General features: G+C 38.8%; 1 protein-coding gene across 1 annotated transcript in view; it reads left to right on the plus strand.

Annotated features, from left to right (window-relative positions):
- Positions 1-26,518, plus strand: part of POF1B (POF1B actin binding protein) — a 135,306-nt gene that overhangs the window by 37,184 nt on the left and 71,604 nt on the right. The window contains exon 6 of the mRNA XM_056124182.1: positions 2,749-2,931. Coding sequence (XP_055980157.1) covers positions 2,749-2,931 — 183 coding nt within the window. The remainder of the gene's footprint in view (positions 1-2,748; positions 2,932-26,518) is intronic.

The raw sequence follows: 26,518 nt of genomic DNA on the forward strand, positions 1-26,518 counted from the left end.
CTCTCCATTTTTAATAGGTCTTTTATAATTTTTGTGTTGGAATTTGTGAATATTTTATCTATATTATATATTAACCCTCTATCTAATGTGTTGAGTGAAAATACTCTCTCCCATACAATTGGATGTCTTTTTTCTCAATTTTAGCTGTGATATTGCAATAATATGATAATAATTACCTACTAGTTTTATTAGGACCTTTACAGTCATTATATATTCTCCACAGTATTCCAAAGACACATTACAATTGCCCCTTTTACAAATGAGGAAACTTATTTATTGTGGCAACATATAAAATTTTCCAAGATCACAGACCAAATAGTAGATTTAGAATCTGATGCTTCAGCACTGCTTTCCAAGTCTTTTTAAATTCATATTCAATTTTATAAGCATAAGAAATTTGTCTATGTATTGTATTCTAGTATGCCTTCTGAATTTAAAATTGTATTAATTTTTAATTTTATCTTCATGTATATTTTCTGTATTGTACTATTCTAAAACTTTATTTTACTTTATGATGCTGTTCACAATAGTTTATTACATTTAAATTACAACACCAATCCCACTACCACTACACCTACCCACCACATTTTGATTTGATTATTTCCACCCCAACTCCCAAACTCTACCCCCAAGCAGGACCTAAATAATTTATTTTGTATCGCTTGTTATGCAAAATCCTCTAAAAATGATTCAAAAAGGTTTCCTTGGAGGAACGTGTGTAAAGGTTATTTTATTTTACTCTTGATCCATTAAGCCCTTGTATAAGAAATTACTAAAATATTATTTTATGCAATTAGATACTGAAGTTCTTGTTATATATACTTTTATAGTTGTAGTGCTAACAAATTAGATAAGAATTTAGATTTTCACAACTCTCTACACAACATACAATTTAATTTCTCTCATAGGACAATTTGTAAAAGTATTTTAACACTGGTTAAAACTACACATCCAGGGTTTGACTTGTGAAAGAGAACATGAAACTTGTAAAATTTTTTATTAAGTCACCACGATTTACAAAGTTTTTCATAGTTAAGTTTCAGGCAGACAGTGTTCTAGCACCAAACCACCACCAGTGTCAACTTCCTTCCTCCAGTATACCCAGGTTCTCTGCCAACCCACCCTCCTAGCCTGCCTTCTTAGCAGGAGTATTTGAAACTTGGTTGCTGTCCTTTGGATTTCATGCTTTCATTGTTGACTCTGCGTTTCTACATATAAATATACCACTACTCTCCACTACCGATGATCCACCGCCCTTAATTCTTGCTACTCGGTTTCCTTCAATGTGCTTCTTTAGGTTTGTGAGCAGGTTTATGAACGTTGAATAAATGCTGGTTTTTATTTGGGTGGGGGTGTTCAGGACTTATTTCTGGCTCTGCATTCAGGAATCACTCCTGGTGCACTCAGGGGACCATATGGGGTACCGGAGATTCAACCCCGATCAACTGAGGGCAAGGCAAAGTCCCTATCTACTGTACTATCTCCTTGACATCCATTGAAAAAAATGTTTATAAGTGCTTCTTGGTCTATTGTTCCATTAACCAATAAATGATGTCCACTCTGTCTGTAATTACTTTCTTTAGGTTGAATGTTGTTTTGTCTGAGACAGGTATGGCTGTCCCAGCTTTTACTGTCTACCATTGGCTTCTATGATTGTTTACCACCCTTTCACTCTGAACCTGTATTTACCCTGTTACATTGTATTTCCTGAAGGCAGCATACAGACAAGTGTTCTTTCCTAATCCACCCAGAGACTCTGTGCCTTTTTTGTACCAGAGTCTAGTCCATTGACATTAAAATAGGTTACTTAAATAAAGGATTGTGTTGCCATTTTGTATGTTTTTGTGTGGGGGGAGAAAGTATTTTTGCATGTGGACATTGTTTTTTTTTTTTTATAAATGGTCTTCCAGTAATTCTTGCAAGACTGGTTTAGTTGTCACGAATGTTGCCAGCGCTTGTTTGTCTAAAACGTTTTTTTAACTCTCCCTTAATCCTCTAACAACTTTGCAATTAGTGCACTCTAGGTTGAAAGTTCTCTTTTTTCCATTCCGTACTTTGAGTATGTTGTTCCACTATTTTCTTTTCTTTTTTTTTTTTTTGTGAAGTAAGACGGTTTTTATTGAAACTTGTTTAGAAAGACAGGAGGGGTAAGGAGATAAAGAGCGAAGTATCTATGTGAAAGAGAACACAGGCTTCTCTAGAGTGGAAATAAGCGAGCAAAGAATTAGAGATATACAAGTGAGAGAGTGTTAAAGAAAGAACACAAGAAGGGCTGGAGCGATAGCACAGTGGGTAGGGTGTTTGCCTTGCACGTGATCAACCCGGCTTCGATTCCCAGCATCCCATATGGTCCCCTGAGCACTACCAGGAGTAATTCCTGAGTGCAGAGCCAGGAGTAACCCCTGTGCATCGCCAGGTGTGACCCAAAAAGCAAAAAAAAAAAAAAAAGAAAGAAAACCAGAGTGGAGTTGTTTGCATGATATTATGTGATAGATCTGTGGTGATCCTTGTGTTATTTCTCTTGTATTTTTCCCTTCTTTCTGGATGTTTAAGTAGTCTGTCTTTGACTTTGGTTTTAACCTTTTTTGATTATTATTTTTATTGTTATTTAGATTGAGTATATTTTGTACAGTATTTTTGGGTCTCATGAATCGGACACACATGAAACTTTTTAAAAATGTGTTTAGTTGGATTTTATGACTAATCTTTTAATTATTAGTAACCAAATTTGGTATATTTTTGTTTTAGGAATGCTGTCCTCAGATTCAATGCCATCATCACATTGTACAACAGCCCCATATAATCCACTTTCCACACTGCCAACAATCTTGCTCTGGTCAACAAATTCAAACTATTGTAGGAAATGACTCAGATTCTACAAATACTGGAAAGGAATTATGCCATGGTGGATCAAGCCATGTACATGATCAGGTAAGATCAGTAATTTTATTCCTTAATAAAAATTATAGTATTTAAAACCTATGCAGACTTCACAAGTATCCACATTAGCTATTCATCAAAATTGAAGATAGCTCTATAATATGTGTTTTGCTACATACATTTTATTGATTAGGTAGCAATCATTTAAAAGTACATCAATGTTTATGCCTTAGGGGTACAATATCGTCACACTACACCTACCAACAAAGTGGAAGTATTCCTCTATCAATACGCATCAGACTCTTCCCTCCAATTTGGTATCCTCAGTTGTGTCATCAGAATCTAAAGGCTTGCTTTCTTTGAACATTGTTCTCTTGCTGTTTTTCTTTATATACCACATGTGAGTGACATTATTTATTATTTGTCTTTCTCTTTCGAATTTATTTTGCCAGACATGAAATTCTTTATTCCCATCCATATTGTAACAGAATTTAAGACTCCATTTTCCTCCTCTTAGCTAGCTGAGCAGTATCCCATTGTGTCTATATGCCATAATTCTTTAATCCACCTATTTGATTTTGAGTATTCGGCTTCTTTCCAGATCTTGGCTATTTTATCAAGTGTTACAGTGACCTGCATAGGAGCATTATTGTGTTCTTGGGATAGAAGTTGAGAAGGGGTGGGAAAGAGAGATAATGAAGTAATTATAATTTTGCCTTGCATGTGGCTGAGATTGGTTCTTTTCCTGGAACTACATATGATTCCTTGAGGGCCACCATGAGAAAAAGTCTAAGCACAGAGACAGGGGTAAGCCCTGAGCAATGCCATGTGTGACCTAAAGATAAAAAAGGAAAAGAAGTGAAATGTGTAGATCATCTGGTAGTTTTATTTTTCATTTTCTAGGTCTTTACACTGTTTTCCATACAAATTGACTCTGCATACATTCCCTCCCACAATATTTGAGGGCATCTTTTTCTCCATATCCCCACCAAGCAAGTTATTTCTAGCCCTTTAGATATAGGTTGTTAGAAGCTGAAATATGTTTTTTTGTGTATGATTTAAACTTTTTAAAAATGTTTTTATTTCTTAAAAAAATTTTAATGAATCACTGTGAGATACAGTTACAGATTTACAAACTTTCATGATTACATTTCAGTCATGCAATGATCAAGTACCCATCCCTCCATCAGTGTCTATTCTTCACCACCAATGTTCCTAGTATCTCTCTCGCCACCCCACATTCCCCTGCTCCCTGCCTCTTTGGCAGGCACATTCCCTTCTACTCTCTCTCCTTTTGGGTGTTATGGTTTGCAATATGGGTACTAAGTGGCCATCATGTTTGGTCCATAGTCTACTTTCAGCACACATCTCCCATCCTGAGCGAGTCCTCCAAGCATCATTTACTTGGTGGTCCCATCTCTATCTCAGATGCCTTTTCCCCAGCAGGTGAGGTATTTTTGATGTTTATTATTTACAACTTAGCGACTATAAATATTATTTCAGGTGCATATTTGCCAACTCTATGACTTTTGGGGGAAAGTGTTTACCCTTGTATTCCCTCCCATTTTTTCCATTTTTTCCATTGCTGTTATTTTGTTGACTTGAGTTTACCAACCAAGTCTTGAATCCATTTAAGTTAATATTTGAGTCTGATATAACATCATTTTTTTGTATCTGGCTAACCCTTCTCAATACTGTTTGTTGAAGAGTCTTTCCCACATCTACTGTATGTTATTGTTTCATATGTCATATATTAACTATTCACATATCTAACAGTTTATTTCCAGACTTTCATATCTATTCAATTACTCTACATTTATTTCAACCCCACAGATTTTTCTTCCTATAGTTTTATAGCATAAATTAAAAGTTAGAAACATGATGCTATCTGACATTTTTCTCTCTCAGGATTGCTTTGACTTGTCAGTGTTTTTGCAGTTCCATTAAAATTTTGGTAGTATTTGGTTTTGTCCTTAAAGAACGTAATTAGAATTTTGATATAGATTATACTGAATCAATAGAACTCCTTGAGTAGAATGATCATTTTATCTATGCTAATTACCCAACTAAGGACATGAAATACTTTTCCACTTCTGACTATCTTCATTTTATTTTTAAAAGAGTTGTACTTCTGGTGTATAACTTTTCTTCCTCTTTGGGTAAGTTGTTTTATAGGTACATGATTTTGTGGCTAAACATGTAAATGGGAATTAAAATATTTCTTTAGTTCAGCTTTTGCACGTAGAAGTGCAACATCTTTTTGTATAGCTTTTTTGTAACCTATATAGGATTTTTTTTCTAATTTTTGTGGCATCATTATGTTTTTGTGTATATCATTATGCCATTTGCAACTATTGATAGATTCACAAAAGTTAATTTGCATATGCTGAAACTTCCTTTTGTTCTGGTATAAATTTCACTTGATTATCATGAATTATTCATTTAAAACATTGTTGAATTTCATTTGATGAGATTATATTGATGAAGTTTATATTCATATTCACAAGGGAGAGTGGTCTCTTTCTTATTAGTGATATCTGTCAACTTTTGCTTTCAGAGTAATTTTAAGCTCATAGTAACTGTTACAAATAATCCATGTTTCTTTTCCGGCAGATCTTCTTTGAATGTTAGGTAGAACTAATATTAAAACCATCTCAACTTCACCGTTTATTTTGGGGGAGTCTTGGATACTGATTTAATTTCCTTACTAGTAATATATCTATTTAGATTTCCTATTTACTTTTTATTCAGTCTCAGAAGTTGTGTTTCTAAAAATTCACCCATTTATTCTCTGTTCTACAAATTAATGATTAAGTTGTTTATAGTTTATTTTGAACCATTATAATTCAATAGTATCTATTGTAATTCTTCTCCTTTGACTTCTGATTTGATTTATTTGCTTTTTCTGGATTTTTTGAAAGTCTATCTAAGGCTTTGACAATTTTTTAATTTTTTTTCAAAGAGACATCTTAATTTCTTTGACATTTTATATTGTCTTTTTGATTCCTTTTGTCTTTATTTCTGCTCTAATTTTTGTACCTTCTATTTACTTCAGATTGCATTGTTATTTTTTCTAAAAATGTGAGATTAGAGGAGCCAGAGTGATAGTACAGTGGGTAGTGCATTTGCCTTGCAGACAAACAACCAGGGCTGAATCATATATGGGTCATATATAGTCCCTGTCGTCTGTGAGGAGAGACCCTTGAGAACAGAGATAGTAGTAAGCCCTGAGTATTGTCAGATGTGACCAACTCAAAAACTAAAAAAGCCATGGGATGAGAATAGATGTTTATTTGACCTTTTACTTTATCTCCTGTGGTAAGTCTATATTGGTATCAACTTCCTTTTTTGTACTGTTTTTGCTTTGTCCCAGGTGTTCTGAACGTTTATCTTTTGTCTTTGTTTTCAGGAATTCTTTTATTTTTTCTTTTTCTTGGGCTGGAGTGATAGCACAGCGGGTAGGGTGTTTGCCTTACATTCAGTCGACCCGGCCGACCTGAGTTTGATTCCTCCACCCCTCTTGGAGAGCCGGGCAAGCTACTGAGAGTATTTCGCCCACACGGCAAAGCCTGGCAAGCTACCCGTGATGTATTCGATATGCCAAACACAGTAACAACAGTCTCACAATGGAGACGTTACTGGGCCCGCTCGAGCAAATTGATGAACAACGGGAGGACAGTGCAGTGCAGTGCAATTTCTTTTTCTTGAATCAATAGCTATTCAATAGTGAATTACTTATTCTCCAAATGCCTTACTTTTCTTTAGCTTTATATTTACTATCATTATAATCTGATAATATACCTAGTCTTTTTCAATCTTCTTGACGTTGTTGACAATAATTTTGTGTCCAGCATATAGTGTTTAATGGAGACTGCTCTAGGTACACTGAGAAATATTTATTCAGCTTTAAAAGAAGGTGAAGAATCTTATACATATCTATAAGACCAGATCTTCCAATTTCTCATTTGTTCATTGATTTTATGACTGATGTCTGCTCCAATGTTGGAAGTGGGTTATTAAAATTTCGATTACCATGGTCCTGTGGATGTCTCTCTTCCTCTCTGTTAGTAGTCACATTATAAATCTCTTTTATTGGGTGTATATATGTTAATAAATGTTAAGTCTTCTTGATGTGTTTATCCCTTAACCAATACACATTGTCTATCCCAGTCCCTTATTACCTCCTATGTTTTGCATTCTATTTTACCTGTACAAGTGTGGCCATTCCTGCCTATTTTCAGACTGCCATTTAATTACATTAATTCCTCCCAGATTTTACTTTGATCCTGATATATATATGTATATATATGTATATACACATTTATCATTGGATTTCAAATGAGTAATCTGTGAGGAGCAAAAGATTAAATTTTGTTTCCACTACGTACTTTTTGATTACTAACTTTATTCCATTGACTTTTAAAGTCAAGACTTTTTGAATTACTATGAACTTGAGTTCTAGATTTACATTGTTTTAAATTTAAAGCAAATCAATTTCAAGTTTATTCTAGAAGATATTATTATTATGCCAGTTTCCCACACTTCATATATTTTAATGTATTTCTCTATTTCAAGATGTCTTTCTTTGATATTTATGTTTCTTACAGAGCCAGTTTAGGGCCCATAAATTTCTTTAGCTCTTTCCTGAAAAAAATATTTTTAACTCCCTAAAATATGTGAAAACCTAGTTAGAGGATTATTGTGGGAGATCATTTTCATTTCACACTTCAGATATATTATAACATTCCATTTTGGGTTTTCATTGATCTATCCTGCTGTAAGTCTTACAATGGTTCCCTTTTAGGTTTGTGATTTTCTTTTTCTGATTTTAGGATTTTATATATATATATATATGTATACTGCTCTCGTCCGGGATCTGGATTTTATAGTCTCTGAGTCTTGGCCGCTGATGGGATTACACGGCGCCAGGGGGCCAGGTGGTGGGTGTGACCCCCGCCTACTGGAATTTGGAGGATCTGGGTGGAAGATGCTCGACTCCAATTCGAGTAGGCTTGGAGGTCTCGGCCCCGGAACCCGCGTGGCTTTGTCCCTCTGCCAGTACCTTCAGGTGTGCGGAGAGTGGTCTCAGCATGGTGGTGGCTGGTCCTGGAGGTCTCCGGCTGCCGTAGCCCTGGCCGGGGCGGGGAGGAAAGCTCAACCCGCTCCCCTCCAAGGGACTCCGGGAAGGAACACCGAGGCGCGGGGGCAGAGACTGCACTGCTCTCGTCCGGGATCTGGATTTTATAGTCTCTGAGTCTTGGCCGCTGATGGGATTACACGGCGCCAGGGGGCCAGGTGGTGGGTGTGACCCCCGCCTACTGGAATTTGGAGGATCTGGGTGGAAGATGCTCGACTCCAATTCGAGTAGGCTTGGAGGTCTCGGCCCCGGAACCCGCGTGGCTTTGTCCCTCTGCCAGTACCTTCAGGTGTGCGGAGAGTGGTCTCAGCATGGTGGTGGCTGGTCCTGGAGGTCTCCGGCTGCCGTAGCCCTGGCCGGGGCGGGGAGGAAAGCTCAACCCGCTCCCCTCCAAGGGACTCCGGGAAGGAACACCGAGGCGCGGGGGCAGATCCCGGACGAGAGCAGTGCAGTCTCTGCCCCCGCGCCTCGGTGTTCCTTCCCGGAGTCCCTTGGAGGGGAGCGGGTTGAGCTTTCCTCCCCGCCCCGACCAGGGCTACGGCAGCCGGAGACCTCCAGGACCAGCCACCACCATGCTGAGACCACTCTCCGCACACCTGAAGGTACTGGCAGAGGGACAAAGCCACGCGGGTTCCGGGGCCGAGACCTCCAAGCCTACTCGAATTGGAGTCGAGCATCTTCCACCCAGATCCTCCAAATTCCAGTAGGCGGGGGTCACACCCACCACCTGGCCCCCTGGCGCCGTGTAATCCCATCAGCGGCCAAGACTCAGAGACTATAAAATCCAGATCCCGGAACCGCGCGGCCGCATTCGCGGCCGCGTGACATCTTATTATCTCATTCCTACTTTGGACAAACTTGCAGGCTGTCGAATGTAGCCTGCCCACAGGGCAGAGTCTGGCAAACTCCCCGTGGCCTACCAAATATGCCAAATACCAGTAACAATGATGGGTCTCATTCTCCTAAAGAGCCCTGAATATAATCTCAGGGCTAGGATGAAAGAGACGTTACTGGGGCCTGCTCGAGGCAATCGACGATTAACAGGATGATGAAATGAAATGAAATGAAATATATGTATACATATGTATATGTATGTATGTACATATATATGTGGAATTATTTTGATACTCTGATACTCTTCATTTTTATTGATATAGGCACATATCACCATCCTCAGATTGGGGTATTGTTGGTTACTAATTCTTAAAAAAAATCATTTCCCTTTCTTTTTTTTAAAGGTAGGAGTACTGCTATTTATTAAGCCATTGATTAAGCTGATTGAATTGGGCATGGACTCCACATTTCCTTTTTTTTTAATTGAACACCATGAGATACAGTTAAAAAGCTTTCATGTTCGAAATTCAGCCATACAATGATTGAACACCCATTCCTCCACCAGTGCACACCCTCCACAACCAGTGTCCCAGTATATTCCACCCCCCATCCCAGTCCTCACCCTGCCTTCCATGGCAGGCAATTTCCCCAATTCTCTCTCTCTACTTAGGGGTATTATGTTTTGCTTGAATGTTCCCACCACCATTCAAGCCTGCCTGCCAGAGACAGATGCTAGGTCATTTATTTTCCATTGCTTATTTAGAATATCTTTGGTGCCATGGCCGTGTGCTTCTGGTATTCTGGATTGTATGTGGTTGGGTTCCAGAGACATTTCTGTAAGGCAATAATTCATTTTGGGATTCAATTGAGCATCTCTGGACCAGGGCTGTTGGTGCTGTAAGAAGGCGCTCAGAGGCACATTGTGGGTATGACAGCCAGGTCGACGAGTGGGCAGGGAGCAGCCTGGCACCTCTGCCACCATGCAGCATGCATATTTAGTCCTGGAACCTGCATATCTGGGCCTTGCTTGTGGAAGTTCTTGGTCACCGGGATTCCATATGGAGTAGGTGGGGAGACTTCACCTGCTCCATCTGGGATGCGCCAGTGAAATTGACTTGGTTCGGGGCCCAGAGAAATCTCTGATTCTGTGGTGTCTTGTGGGACTTGATGCTGTGTCTCTGACTTTTAATCTCTTTCGAGATTTATTTCTGGGTCTCTGAAGCAAGCGCAGTAATAGTTTTCAGGGTGCCACTGCAGTTGTTTCCTGGGGGTGACTGCCAGTGCTTCCATACATGTTGGGAAGTGGGGAGGGGGAGTAGCCCACCCCAAATTCGTGAAAGGCTGGAGATTTCAGTCATAAAACCTGCATAACCAAAATTTCAGTAGATTATATCTTGGTGAAGTCCATGCTGAGATGGTGGAGTCAGGCTGGGGGTATGGCAACAATTTTGGATTGTGGAAACAAGTGGCTGCTGGGGGTTCTGCTTGGGCCAGCCACCAGGCCAACCCGCCTCTCTCTGACTTACCCCAGTCTGTTTTGCTGCTTTTGGTCTCTTTCAAGATTTATCTATGGGTCTCCGATATAAGACCAATAAATGAGCTTGTATAGCTGAGCTGGAGGTAGATTGTGGGCATGGCTCCCATATACCTAACTTTTGGCCATTTAATTAATTGGTAAACTTGGTCCCAAGTTCTTGGGGTCAGGCCAAAGTAAGAGGGGCAATTTTGGGGTGTAAGGAAGCCTGAAGACACCATCAGGCTGCTTATTCACTCATCTAACAGGTACAGGTTGACCTGTTGGCGCATCATATCCCCTTCTTTTTCTTTTTCCTTTTATCTTGTACACATATGATACAGCTGTTGTTCCTTGTTGTTCCTCTTGACGTAGCCCATATAGCTCTTAATGTTTTCATCATTTAGAAATTCTCTGCACTTTTTCTATATTTTTCTAACTTTCCTTTACCTTATGTTCAAGTTCATCTACATAACTCTTCTGCAAATTTTATCAAAGCATCATGTTATATATACTGTTAATGATAGAGTTTCATCTATACAATGCCCTGACACCATATCCACCATGGAGTGCCAACTTATCCACACCAATGTTCTAGAGTCCCCTCTCATTGACATCCACTACCTAGTCTTGGTAAACTTAGTTCTGGAAACCAATCTTAAGTTCTTACCTTTGGTCATTTGTGATCTTACTACATTTCTTTATAACAGCATATAAGATAAATCATTTTGTATTTGCCCCTCCTCTGCTGACTTATTTCACTCAACATAATACCTTCCAGTACTACTCATGTATCAGTAATTGCATAATTCTATTTTTCTTATAACTGAGTTGTACTTCATTATGTAGATACACCACAATTTCTTAATACACTCATATGTTCTTGAACATTCGACTGTTTCAACATATTGGTTGAAGCTGCTGAAATGAGTATGGAAGCACAAATATCTTTTTGAAATAATGCTCTGGGGCCTTTGGGTTAGATTCCAAGGTGTGGAATTTCAGACAAGTAGGGAAACTCAATGCGTAATTTTTTGAGAAGTATCTGTATTATTTTTCTCTTAGTGACTGAACCAGTCAACATTTCCACCAACAGTGGATGAAGCTTTATTTGTCTCACATTAAGCTAACTCTAGTTTTTTCTGTTCATTTTGGTGTGTGCCAATCTTCCTGATTCTAAGTAATCTCTTATTGTATGTTAAGATTTGCATTTCACTGTTGAAAAGTGATGAGGAGCACATTTGCATATACCAAATGATCATCTGTATGAGTTCTTCTTTTTTTAATTTTTATTAGTAAAATACCATGAGATATAGTTGTAGACTTGCAATTTTTGTGCTTGGGTTTTGGTTAGACAATGAAAGAGTACCCGTCCCTCCACCAGCGCCATTCTTCACCACGACAAATCCCAGTATCCCTCCCACCCCCACCCCTAAATCCCACGCTGCCTCTGTGGCAGGGCATTCCCTCTTTTTGTCTCTCTCCTTTTGGGTGCTGTGGTTTGCAAAGGAGGGATTGAGTGGCAATCATGTTCGGTCTATAGTCTACTTTCAGAATGCATCTCCCATCCTGGGCGGATCTTCCCAACACCATTTCTTTGGTGCTCCCTTTTCTATCTGAGCTGCCTTTTTCCCTAGCGTGTGCGGCTGGCCTCCAAGCCATGGGACAAAACTCCTGCTACTTATCTCGGCTATTATTGGGTGTTAGTCTCCTAGTTTGTTACTTTATGTTCCCCAGCTGAATGCAAACTTTCTGTCTGTCATCCTCTTTCTGACTCATTTTGCTTAGTATGATACGTTCCATGTGGTACCACTTATATGTAACTTTCATGACTTCATATTTTCTAACAGCTACATAGTACTCCATTGTGTAGATGTACCAAAGTTTCTTTACCCAGTCATCTGTTCTCAGGCACACAGTTTTTTTCCCAGATTTTAGCTATTGCAAACAGTGCTGCAATGAACAAACAAGTGTTGATGTCACTTAGACGATACTGTTTTGCCTCTCTGGGATATACTCCCAGGAGTGGTATTACTCGGTCAAATGGAAGCTCAATTTCTAATTTTTTTTAGAATCGTCTATACTGTTTTATAAAAGGGCTGAACCATTCGGCATTCCAACCAGCAATGAAGGAGAGTCCCTCTCTCACCATATCCACTCCAACACCAGTTGCTTTTGATCTTTTGGATGTGGGCCAGTCTCTGTGGTGTGAAATGATATCTCATTGTTGTTTTGATCTGCATCTCCCTGATGATTAGTGATGTAGAGCATTTTCTCATGTACCTTTTAGCCATTCGGATTTCTTCTTTGAGAATGTTTCTGTTCATTCCGTCGCCGCATTTTTTGATGGGGTTGACTGTTTTCTTCTTGTGGAGTTCAACCAATACTTTGTATATCTTTGATATCAACATGTTGTTGGATGGGTATTGGGCAAATATCCTTTCCCATTCTGTAGACTGTCTTTGTATTTTGTTCAATGTTTCGTTTTTTTTATTAGTGAAACACCATGAGGTACAGTTGTAGATTTACAATTTTTTGTGCTTGGGTTTCGATTATACAATGATCAGATACCCATCCCTCCACCAGTGCCCATTTTCCACCACCATGGATAATATCCCCCCACCCCCATCCCCCCATCCCCCCTGTCTCTGTGGCAGGGCAATCCCCTGTGTTCTCTCTCTCCTTTTGGGTGTTGTGGTCTGCAAAAGAGGCATTGAGTGGCAAACATGTTCAGTCCAGAGTCTACTTTCGACATGCATCTCCCCTCCTGGGAGGATCCTCCAAACATCCTTTATTTGGTGCTCCCTTCTCTATCTGAACTGCCCTTTCCTCTAGGATACCCGGCTGGCCTCTAAGTTATGGAGTAATCCTCCTGGTGCTGATCTCAGCTATTCTTGGGTATTAATCTCATACTTTGTTACTTTATATCCCCCAGATGAATGCAATCTTTCTATGTCTATCCCTCTCTTTCTGACTCATTTCGCTTAGCATGATACTTTCCATATTGTACCATTTGTATGTAAATTTCATGACTTCATCCTTTCTAACAGCTACATAGTACTCCATTGTGTAGATGTACCAAAGTTTCTTTAACCAGTCATCTGTTCTTGGGCATTCAGGTTTCTTCCAGTTTCTGGCTATTGTAAAGAGTGCTGCAATTAACAAACAAGTGCAGATGTCACTTCGACTATACATTTTTGCCTCTCTGGGATATATTCCCAGGAGTGGTATTGCTGGGTCAAATGGGAGCTCAATTTCTAATTTTTTGAGAATCATCCATACTGTTTTCCAGAAGGGCTGAACCAGTGGACATTTCCACCAACAGTGAAGGAGTGTCCCTTTCTCGCCACATCCATGCCAGCATCGGTTGCTTTTGTTCTTTTGAATGTGGGCCAGTCTCTGAGGTGTGAGATGGTATCTCATTGTGGTTTTGATCTGCATCTCCCTGATGATTAATGATGTAGAGCATTTTCTCATGTGCTTTTTTGCCATTCGGATTTCTTCTTTGAGAGAGTTTCTGTTCATTTCATTGCCCCATTTTTGGATGGGGTTGGATGTTTTCTTCTTGTGGAGTTTAACCAGTATTTTGTATATCCTGGATATCAACCCCTTGTCAGATGTGTATTCGGTGAATATCCTTTCCCATTCTGTAGACTGTCTTTGTATTTTGGTCACTGTTTCTTTGGAGGTGCAGAAGCTTCTTAGTTTAAGATAGTCCCATTTGTCTATCTCTGTTTTCACTTGTTTGGCCAGTAGTGTGACACCTTTGAAGATACCATTAGCTTCAAAGTCAGGGAGGGTTTTTCCAACTCTCTCTTCAATGTACCCTATGGAATCCGGTCTAATGTTGAGGTCTTTAATCCATTTTGCTCTTACTGTTGTATATGGTGTTAGGCAGAGATCTGACCCCACTTTTTGCATGTAGATGTCCAGTTTTGCCAGCACAATTTGCTAAGAGGCTTTTCATTCTCCATTTCACATCTCTTGCTTCCTTATCAAAGATGAGATGGTCATATGTTTGGGGAGAGTTGTCAGTATATTCAACCCTGTTCCATTGGTCTACAGTATTGCCTTTGTTCCAGTACCATCCTGTTTTAATTATTACTGCATTGTAGTAGAGTTTGAAGTTAGGGAGGTTGATTCCTCCCATTTTGTTTTTCCCAGGAATTCCTTTAGCTCTTCGTGGGGGTTTATTGTTCCATATGAATTTCAGGAGTGTTTGTTCCATTTCTTTGAAGAGTGTCATGGATATTGTTATAGGGATCACATTGAATTTGTACAATGCTTTGGGAAGTATTGACATTTTCACAATGTTAATTCTCCCTATGCATGAGCAGGGGATATATTTCCATTTCTTTGTGTCCTTTTTATTTCCCGAAGTAGTGTTTTGTAGTTTTCTTTGGATGGGTCCTTTACTTCCTTAGTTAACCTGATTTCTAGGTACTTAATTTTCTGGAGCACAATTAATCACTTAATCACTTAACTTCCCGTTAGTCGTCGATTTGCTCGAGCGGGCGCCAGTAACGTCTCCATTTGTCCCTGTCGCGTGCTAGTGTAGCCCAATGGCATCTCTTCGCTCCGGGAACATGGAGGGCCTCAAACCGATCGTTCATGACCTTGACAAAGAAGTCTGACCATCTGGTAGGTGGGCGGCCACGCGGTCTCTTGACATCCCGTGGAATCCAATCAGTAACAGCTCTAGTCCAACGGTCGTCTTTAAATCTCATTACGTGACCAGCCCATCTGATTTTCGATACCTTGGCATATGAGACAGCGTCCCTGATCCTTGATCGTCGACGGATGTCAGAACTCCGGATTCGTTCTCTCATTTGAGTGAAACGTGATATTCCAAGCATAGCTCTTTCTATTCTTCTTTGGGAGACCTGAATGGCGTTCTCATCTTGTTTGCGTAGGGCCCAGGTCTCTGAGGCATATGTTAATGCAGGAAGAACAGTGGAATCAAAGAGATGTGCCCGGAGCCGGAGGTTCTTCGTCCTCTTAGCTATTTCTTCGACGTTCTTGAAGGCGTTCCAAGCCGCTCTCTTCCTCCTGCGCAGCTCGGGTGCCAGGTCATTTGTCATGTTGACCTCTCGACCTAGGTACACATAGCTGTTGCATTCGGAGATGGTCGTTCCATTGAGAGCGAATGGGGCGTCAGGAACAAGGCTGTTTCTCATAAACATTGTCTTCGTAAGATTCAGCTGTAGTCCTACCTTTCCACACTCACGGTCAAAGTCGGCCAGCATTTGTGCCGCTTGGCTGATGTTTGGTGTTATTAAAACAATGTCATCAGCAAAGCGGAGGTGGTGTAGTTGCCGACCATCTATCTTCACTCCCATTCCTTCCCATTCCAGTCGTCGCATGATGTTCTCGAGGGTGGCACTGAAGAGTTTTGGTGAAATGGTATCACCCTGCCGCACCCCTCTCTTGACATCAACGATCACTTCAATGATCGGAGCACAATTGTGAATGGGATTTTTTTTTCATGACACTTTCTTGTATCTCACTATTTGCATATAGAAAAGCCATGGATTCTTGGGTATTGATTTTATAGCCTGCCATTTTACTATACAAGTCTATTGTTTCTAGGAGTTTCTTGGTAGAGGTTTTAGAGTTCTGTACGTATAGTATCATATCATCTGCGAATAGTGAGAGTTTGATTTCTTCCTTTCCTACCTGGATGCACTTAATATATTTTCTTGCATAATTGCTATTGCAAATACTTCCAGTACTATATTGAACAGCACTGGAGAGAGTTGGCATCCTTGTCTGATTCCCAATCTTAGAGGGAAGGCTCTCGGTTTTTCCCCATTGAGGATGATCCTTGGTGTAGGCGTGTGGTAGGTGGCTTTAACTATATTGAGGAAAGGCCCCTCTATCCCCATTTTGGGCAGCGTTTTCATCATAAACGGGTGCTGGATCTTGTCAAATGCTTTCTCTGCATCTATTGATATGATCATATGGTTTTTATCTTTTCTTTTGTTGATATGATGGATTATGTTGATTGATTTCCGAATGCTAAATCATCCTTGCATCCCCGGGATTAATTCCAGTTGTTCATGGTTTATGATCTTTTTGATGAGTTGTTGAATTCTATTTACTAGTATTTTGTTGAGAATCTTCGCATCCGTGTTCATTGGGGATATCGGCTGTTGTTTTCTTTACTAGTGGTGTTTTTGTTTCCTTTTGGAATTAGAGAAATGTGGGCTTCATAGAAACTGTTTGGGACAGTTTCTGTTTCTTAAATTTTCCTGAAAAGCTTGAAAAGAACTTACAATAGGTCCTCTTTAAATGTTTGAATAAAATTGATAGTGAATCCATTTGGATCTGGGCTTTTGTTTTGGGAAAGACTTTTGATTACAGTTTCGATTTCCTTGATGTTAATAGATCTATTCATGTACTCAAGATCTTCTTGATTTGAATGGCTGAGATTAGTACCAGGAATTTTACTCCATGGATTGGAGGCCAACCACACATACTAGGGGAAAAAGGAGCTCAGATAGAGAAGGGAACACCAAATAAAGGTGTTGGGAGGATCTTCCCAGGATGGGAGAAGCATGCTGAAAGTAGACTATAGACCAAACATGATTGCCACACTTTTCCTCTTCTGCAAACCACAACACCCAATAAGAGAGAGAGAATAAAAAGGAATGCCCTGCCACAGAGGCAGGGTGGGATGGGGGGATGGAGGGTGGGAGGGATAATGGGATCCGTGTTGGTGGGAAATGGGCACTGGTAGACGGATGGGTATTTGATCATTGTATAATTGAAACCCAAGCACAAAAATTCATAAGTCTACAACTGTACCTCATGATGTCTCACTGATAAAAACTGAAAACAAAACAAAACAATTTATTAAATATAAAAAAATGATTCCTAAGGTAGAAAGAAGAGCTTTCACTTGAGCCCTATGTGCATTTTCTGAGAAGCAGTGGGAAGATGAGTTAATGGTGTCCCAGGAATCAGAGCTGATGACTTGGTGATCCTGGGGTTGCTGGAGTTGAGCTCTCCTGCTTCCTTACCTCTGCTGGGATGAGAGGAAGAACGATTCCTGAGATTATAGGGATTTGAGCTTTTCCTTTAATATAATCCCCAATACAAAAGGGATTAAAAAATAAATAACTTTCAAAAAAAGATCTTGATTCAGCATTGGGAGATTATAGGAATCTAGGAATTTATCCATTTATTCTAGGTTCTCTTGTTTTGCAGCATAGTCTTTCAAAGTAGTCTTTGAGGATCTTTTGAATTTCTTTGGTTTCTGTTGTAATATCCCACCTTCTCATTTCTGATTCAGTTTAGTAGGGTTCTCTCTGTTTCTTTGTGAGTGTTGCTAGTGGTTTATCTATCTTATTTATTTTCTCGAAGAACCAGCTCTTGGTTTCATTGATCTTTCGGATTGTTTCTTTGGTTTCCATGTCGTTGATTTCTGCTCTAAGTTTTATGATATCTTTTCTTCTGTGATTTGTGTTCCTTTTGTTGATCCTTTTGTAAGATATTGAGCTGTGAAGTCAAGGTGTTTATGTGGGCCCTTTTTTCCTTCCTGAGAAATGCTTGCAGAGCTATAAATTTTCCCCTTTTAACATGGTTTTAGCTGTATCCCATAGATTCTGGTAGCTCATGTCTTCATTCTCATTTGCTTCCAGGTATCTTTTGATTTCGTCCTTGACTTCCTTCCTGGCCGACTTGTTCTTCAACATTGAGTTGTTTAATTTCCAGGTGTTTGATTTGGTTCTCCGTGTCTGTGTGTGATTCACGTCTATTCTCAGTGCATCGTGGTCTGAAAAGATTGTTGATACTATTTCCATCTTCCTGATTCTATTGACGTTGTTTTGTGTACTAGCACATGGTCTATTTTGGAAAATGTTCCTTGTGCACTGGAGGAAAACGTGTGTTGTTTCTTTTAGGGGTGTAGAGCCCTGTATAGGTCTATAAGCCCTATCTCTTCTTTTTCTTATTTTAAAGCCAGTGTTTCTTGCTGAGTTTTGTTCTTGTTGATCTAACCAGAGGTGATAAGGTGATGTTGAAGTCTCCAGCTACTATTGTGTTGCTAGCAATGTCCTCCTTAAAATCTATTAGCAGATGTTTAAATATTTAGCTATTCCCTCTTTAGGTGTGTATACATTTAAGAGTGTGATTTATTTCTGTTGTAGCCCTTCTTTTAGGTTTGGTTTTGAGTCTATGAAGTTCCAGAGCTGCTGTTTATCTAGAAAATAGTATACCGTGCCTTCCAGTTTGAGTGAGAGTTTAGCCGGATAGAGTATTCTTAGTGAAGCATTCATTTCTGTGAGTTTTTCCACTATATTCCACCATTTCCTTCGGATTTGGAGGGTTTCCTCTGACAGGTCTGCTGTGAATCTAAGGGGTGCTCCTTTGTATGTGATTTCCTTCTTTGACCTTGCTGCTTGCACTATTGTGTCTCTATCCCCGGCATCCATCATTCTAACTATGAGATGTCTTTGGGTGTTTTTGTTAGGGTCTCTTTTAGCTGGCGCCCTTTGGGCTCCTTGAATCTGAATGGCTGCGTTGTTGAGCTCTGGGAATTTTTCAGCAATGATTTGTTTAACCGTGGCTTTTTCACTGGGATTGTTTCCCTGAGCTTCTGGTACTCCAATGATTCTAATGTTGTTCCTCTTGCAATCATCTCCTAGGACTCCTGATTCGCTCTAGAGCTATTTTGAGGTCTCTTGCCATTGTTTGTTGTTGCCTGTTGGTTTGGTGCAGCTGATCTTCCAGCTCACTGATTCTGTGTTCAGCTGTGGTCATTCTACTGTTGAGGGCACAGACTGAGTTTTTATTTAATCTACGGATTCTTTGATTGGTGACATTTCTGTGCATAGCTTTCCAATTTCTGCTTTCACTTCTTCCAAGATTTTCTGATTGTCCGATCCACTGTTCCTTTCATGTCCTCCTTCAATTTACTGGATATCTGTCTGACTGTTTCATTGAGTTCATTGAATATCTTCATTAATTCATATCTGAATTCTTTCTCAGAGAGGTCCTTTAGGTGAGTAGCACCTACTGAGGCTTCTGGACTCTTTTCATCATCCTCCCTACGTGGTGTGGTTTTGCATTGTTTTTGCATATTGGTTTGTAGGTATGAGAACTGTGATGTTACACTAGATTTCTTGATATGACTAAACTACCTGTTGTTGCATGATCGGCCACAGACCCGCATTTAGGTCCCACCCACTTCTGCAGAAACCATGCCACTTCTGAAGAGGTCATGCCCCATGCGAACTTGGTCGGTGGGGAGGGGGGGTACTAGCTGGGGGGGGGGGAAAGAAGACTGGCACATCATTGGGGGCGAAGAGGAAGAGACTCAGTGCTGCTTTTGTCTCAGGGTCCTAGAGGACGCCTGGGGAGCTTCCATGGAGAAAACCAACTCCCGTGTTCAAATACTGGTGGATAGACTGACCTGGGAGGAGAAGGAGACCGGCACAGCGTTGGGGACGAAGAGGAAGAGACTATATGAGTTCTTAAAGGAAATATCTGTTCAGCTCTTGTGCCCATGTTTTGATCATGTAGTTGCTTATTTTCTGTTGTTATGTTTTATAAGTGCTTTATATATCTTGAATATTATTCCTTTGTCAGATTAGTGAACAGTGAACAAGTCTTTTCTCCGAGTCTATAGGGTTTCTTTTTACTTTAGTCATCATCTCTTTTTGAAGTGTAGAAGCCATTTAATTTGATATAATCCCACTTGTTTATTTTTGCTTGGTGATTAATGGCATTGAATCATTGAAATGCCTTTAGATTCAGTGTCATGAAAGGTTCTGCTTTTTTTTTTCTCAATGAACCCATTAGCGCTGTTATTTTATCTGTACTTTTTCAAACTTTTCTTTTAATTATATGTCCTTACTGAAATTCTTTTCCATTGATTTTTGTCATTTCAGTGATATCTGTTATGAAAATTTATTGGGAGACTTCATCAGGGAGATTAGAAGGCTTTGATGTACTTGAGGTCAACTAGGCTTTTTATTCATAAACGGATGTAGATGAATTCAATTTCTTCATTAAGCCTCGTATCATTTGAGGGCTAGGTGTGAAAATCCATGTTCATGTCATCCAGGGTAGGAATTAGGGGTTTATGAAAACAAATTTCAGAGAGTAAGGTGCCTTTGAGTTAGTGTGTATCTCAAAAAACTTCAAGAAATTATCAATAACAAGTGTTCTGTAGATGTTCTAGCACTGGGGTCTAAAAGGCCCGAACTTTGACCCAAGTCTAGAAGGCCTGAACTGTGATGTCAAATTCCTAGGTATTTGAACACCAGACAATGATCATGTCCATAAAACCAAAAACAGCTGTGACAGCAAGCTGATCTTCATAGCTACACCTATGAAGCTATCTCACATCTGGCAGCAACAGTAATAGTCAGTGTTCAGAAAACATGAGTAGCCTCTTGTGTTTGTTTGGAAAATATGGTATTAAGTTCAAGTCCTGCTTCCATATGTTCAAAATCCCTGTTGCATTTTTGCTTCGTGCTTGAATAGAACTGGATTATATTCATGGTTTTCATAATCACAGCTATCCAGTTATAATTCTGTGCCAAGTTAAAATAGGATTTTTGGGCTGGTGCAGAGCTAATATATTTCTTCTATTTCTTTATTAATCGGCAGATAGGCCATAACCAGCATTGGTCAGCTTAACTTCTGCTTCTGTGATCAGTGATCATTCCTTGCAGGGTTTAGGGAATTATATGTCATATTGGGGATGAAACTTGTGTTAGGTATGTGAAAGAAAAGAGCTATATCTGAGGTAGTATGTTTCTGGTCCCAAGAACTTTTTCTTTTAGTAAGAAACTCTATCTCAACTCTTTGTCTCAGGGCTAGCTTTGTCCTGAATGAGATAGGACCTCTTGAAAGATTCTGTGATTAATCCGTTGTTCATTATAAAATTTTCTCCCTTCATAGGGTACTCTTCACCTGTCTCTCTTGACTATGTGATGTTTTTATATACTCTTTGTTTGGGAAGTGAGGCCATACCCAGTGATGCTCAAGGGTCCTTTCCTGATTATGATTCAGGTGGAACATGTAATGGCCCAGGAATCAAACTGGGGTTGACTCATGCAAGCTGTATGCCTTAAGCCCTTTATTACTTCTTTCTTTGCATTTGGGTCACATGCAACAATGCTCAGGTGTTATTCCTGGCTCTTCACTCAGGAATTACTCCTGGTGGTGCTTGGAGGACCATATGGGATGCCAGGGATCGAACCCAGGTCGGCCACGTGCAAGGCAAACGCCCTACCCACTGTACCATCACTCCAACCCTTTATTACCTCTTTAGCCCAAGACTTAGTATATTATTAAGACAAATTTTCCATGGTCCCTCAGAAATAATTCAGGTATATTAATAAATTTAATTTATTATTAATAATGATAAAGTTTTCTATTAGTCAATAATTTCTAGCTTACCATTGTTCTTCAGTAGGTCTGGAAGTTGTTCAACATGAAATATTTTTATGGGGTGTATATTTAAGTGAACAATGAATTAGAAATAATATCTGAGATTATAATGGTTACAGTTTGAAAACTAATAATTACTTTCTTTGAAAATATGATATACTGACTCAATTCAAAATATTTATACATTTTACTATATGTTACATCAACAAAATAGAAAATAAAGCGGTTACAGATTTGGTATCTCCTGGAATACAATCCTCAATGACTAATTTATGTTCTGAAGACTGGAATAATGCACACATCTGCTATAAAGGCATTAAAATAAAATATTTCTTGTGTCTTGGAAAAACTAACAATAACTAAAACAATGGAGAATCAGTCATCATTTTGAATTATTTAAAATAAATATTTTTGCTCGAGCGGGCCCAGTAACGTCTCTATTGGAGACTTTGTTGTTACTGTGTTTGGCATATCGAATACTCTCGGTAGCTTGCCGGGCTCTCCGAGAGGGGTGGAGGAATCGAACTCAGGTCGGCCATGTTGGCCACTTGTTAAGGCGAACGCCCTACCCGCTGTGCTATGGCTCCTATTTTTCTAATAAGGATCAAGTTGTTCAAATTGATAGCTCTCATAGGTAATACTTACCAAAAGTCAAAGGGAAGATAGTATAGAAGGAATCTGTCCAATTAAGAATTTTATAGTGCCAAATTAAATATATATCATATAATTTCTAAGAACTGAAACATTGAAATTTTCACTTTGGTGATAGTTATCAAGGAAGACCACTAGATATTTAAAAATAATACTTTTGACAAACAATTCTAAAATTATCTTTCTCTGAATATCACATATGAAATATTGACCTCTATAATTTCCCTAAAGCAAGATCTAAAAATGTTTCAAATTTCATTAGTTATGATCGCTAAGCCTCACTCTTATGGAATATGAATTATTGAAGCAATTGAAGCAAACAACAAAACTATAAGGGTCACCAAAGGGTAAGGGGTCAGAAGGGTGGCCAAAATTAAATGATGATAATGAAATGAAAATTTTGTGGTAGAAGTGGTTACAATTAAGTGTAACAAAATTTGTAAAACTAAGCCCCTGCCAATTCCATAATATTTTAAACCAGTGATAAATTTATTAAAAAGAAAAGGGCAATATCTAGAGATTATTCCAATAGTCTCTATGAATTAATCCAATTACAATAAGTCATAAAAGGTTTAAATTAGAAAAATGATATTAAAGCAATTTTACTAATCATTTCAAATTGAAATTCTTATAAATTAGGTCAAATAGCGACAATTTCATATGACTCAATAAATTTGCTTTGCATCAATTACCTCATGATAAAATAGAGATTCATTATCCGTTTCCTACAGAGTTACTGTGAAAATTTCATTGTCTTGTATGTTAAACACTTTCATATATATGTCAGTGGTAATTAGAGAATAAATTATAATTATTAGTTTTCATAGTAATTATTATTCATGGACATTAACTTCTCATGCTAGATAATATAAGAAATGCAAGGTGGGTAAGACATAGTCAATTTTCTTATAGGTACTTATTTTCTAAAGAGAAAAATGGAAACACATAAAACAACACAAAGTACAGTCTTGTCTGTCCATAAAGAACAAGCACACATTTTTAGATCAGAGGATAGAAGTAATTAATTTAAGATGGAAGATCAGAATCACTTTAATGGAGATGACATAAATTTACTTTCAAGAGTATGCAGAATTTTTCATATATTGTGTTATGTTTATTTCTTAAGATCACATCTTAAGAAGAATGAATCACATGAACAAAACTACTGATTCAACAAAGTGAATTGGGAATTTCAGAATTATTTGCAATGGATTAGGATACATAGAATGTGTAGTATTAGAATATAAGTTTAAATGTTATATTAACGCAGAACATACAATCCTTGACTAATAAGTTAAAAGTTTCGACTTTGTATGGTAGATAATGGAGAGTAAATAAAGGTTATTGAGTGAAAAAAATGTTGACAGATATGGTTAGGGTAGCTATGTTATAAAATGTATTAGCATATTGATTTTCTTTTGTTTGAAGGCCACATCCAGCTTGGTTCTCAGGGGTCACTCCCTGTGGTAATCAGGGAATCATGTGGAATCAAGGATATATAACCTATGGCTCCTGATTGCAAAACAGACATTTCAGTTCTTTGAGTCATCTCCCTGACCCTGGGTTGTTTTTTTTCTCACAATAATTAGTTGAGGGAGTAATTATTGCCCTTATTAGTCATATTAGGAAACAAGTTCAGAGAGATTAAGATACTTGTCTATGAAACCAGCTGGTGTGAAGCCACGATATATACATAGGTTTCCTGATTCTAAAGCTTAGTAAGATGTACCTTTTGAATTTAAGTAAGTAATATAGGAGACCTAGATTAATAGTTTAAATATGAATAGAGTACAAGATTAACAATCTGTTTTTGGGGTGATATTTGTTGATATATTAGTAAGTGGAACCAGCTTCAGGTTAGAAATACCTGTATTACAGTGTCCCATTTTAGTTATTTTCAAGCTCTGCATCCTTTTTCTGTGTTGGGGTGTGAGGGGTTGGTGACCAATATCCTGTTATATTCAGGGACCACTCCTGAAAGTGCTCCGGAGACCATATGTAGTGTCAGGCAAGAGTTGTGCAAGTCAAGCTCCTTAAACCCTGTACTATCTTTCCACCCTTAAAACAGTCTTAAAAGTAATGTCTTTGGAGGCAGAGTGATAGTACAGCAGGTAGGCATTTGCCTTTCACACAGCCAACCTGGGTTTGATACCTAGCACACAAAATGGTCCCCGGACCCCACCATGAGTATTTTATATGTGCAGAGTCAAGACTATGACACTGCTGACTGTGGCCGCCAAACAATAAATTTTAAAATAATAGATAAATAAATAAATATAATGTCTCTCAGAAGCATCTTCATCCATAATATTTAAGTAGCAATAACTAAATGAAAATATATGTTGAAAATGTGTCATAAAATTTCCAAATTACACATGATAAGGGCTTGAATGATAGCACAGCAGGTAGGGCGTTTTCCATGCATGCGAACCGACCCGGGTTTGATTCCTCCATCCCTCCCAAAGAGCCTGGTAAGCTACCTAGAGTATCCCACCCGCACAGCAGAGCCTGGCAAGCTCCCCATGGTGTATTCGATATGCCAAAAACAGTAACAAGTCCCACAATGAAGACGTTACTGGTGCCCGGTTGAGCAAATCGATGTACAATGGGAGGACAGTGCTACAGTGCTACATATGATAAAATGTCATCAAAAAAGGAACTTCAGAAATTAACTTATCTTGAACCATTCTTGCACTCACGGAATGAAGTGTATTTGATTGTGGTGTATGACTTTTTGATATGCTGCTGGATTTGTATTGCTAAAATTTTGCTATAGATTTTTGCATTGAAGTTTACGAGGTATGTTGGTTTTATATTTTTTATACAAGTATTTCTGCTTGCTTTGCATATTAGTACAATTTGAACTTCCCAGAAAGTATTAGAAAGAATTCCTGTGTCTTCAATGTTTTGGAAGAGCTTAAGGAGTAAAGGGAGTACGTTTTCTCTGAAAGTCTGATAGTACACACAAGTGAACTCATCTGTACCAGGAGTTTTGTTCTTGGGTAGATGCTTAATGACTGTTTCAATTTCCTTGTGATTTACTTGTTCAGACTTTCTACTTCCACTTTATTCAGTTTAGAGAGATTACATGATTCCACGAATATATCCAATTCTTCTAGGTTCTCCAATTAAAAAGCATAAAGTTCTTCATTGTAATCTCTCATATTTTGAATATTTAGAGGATCTGTTGTAATTTCTTCCCTTTAATCACTTACCTTAAAATAAGATGAGAGATTTCTTCCCTTTAATCTCTTAAAATAAGAGATTAAAGGGAATCTGGCTCAGCTCTTCACACCTACCTGTCTGAATGCAAGGTTCTGTCCCAATGGAAAATCAGCAGGACTGTGCTACTGTACAAGAAGGGAGGCATCCACAACATTGGCAACTATCGCCCGATCTGCCGTTTTCTGTCATCTACAAGCTGTTCACTTAAGTCATCCTGAACAGGATTAGAAGAACACTAGATGAAGGACAACCATGCGAGCAAGCTGGGTTCTGAAAAGGATTCAGCACGATAAACCATATACACATGATAACCAAGCTCATTGAGGTTTCTCGGGAGTTCAAGATGACGCTCTGTCTAATGTTCATTGATTTAAAGAAGGCCTTTGATTCTCTTGAGACCGAAGCAATCATCGAAGCCCTAGCCAAACAGGGTGTCCAAACTCAGTATATCAGGATCCTCTGTGAGCTGTATTATGGATTCCTACCAGGATCTCACCATTCTAAAAGGAAGTGATCATCCATGTCAAGAGAGGGGTTGGCAGGGTGATACTATTTCACCAAAACTCTGCAGCGCCACCCTCTAGAACATCATGCAACGACTGGAATGGGAAGGAATAGGAGTGAAGATAGACAGTCACCAACTACACCACCTCCACTTCACTGATGACATCATTCTAATAACAACAAACATTAGCCAAGAGGCACAAATGCTGGCCAACTTAGACCATGAGTATGGAAAGGTCGAATTACAGCTGAATCTCACAGAGACAATGTTTATGAGAAACAGTCTCGTTCTTCACGTTCCATTCACTCTCAATGAAACAAACATCTCTGAATGCAACAGTTATGTGTACCTAAGTCGACATGACAAATGA

This window comes from Sorex fumeus, unplaced genomic scaffold (genome assembly GCF_029834395.1).
Source record: "Sorex fumeus unplaced genomic scaffold, SorFum_2.1 ptg000050l, whole genome shotgun sequence".
Taxonomy (NCBI): domain Eukaryota; kingdom Metazoa; phylum Chordata; class Mammalia; order Eulipotyphla; family Soricidae; genus Sorex; species Sorex fumeus.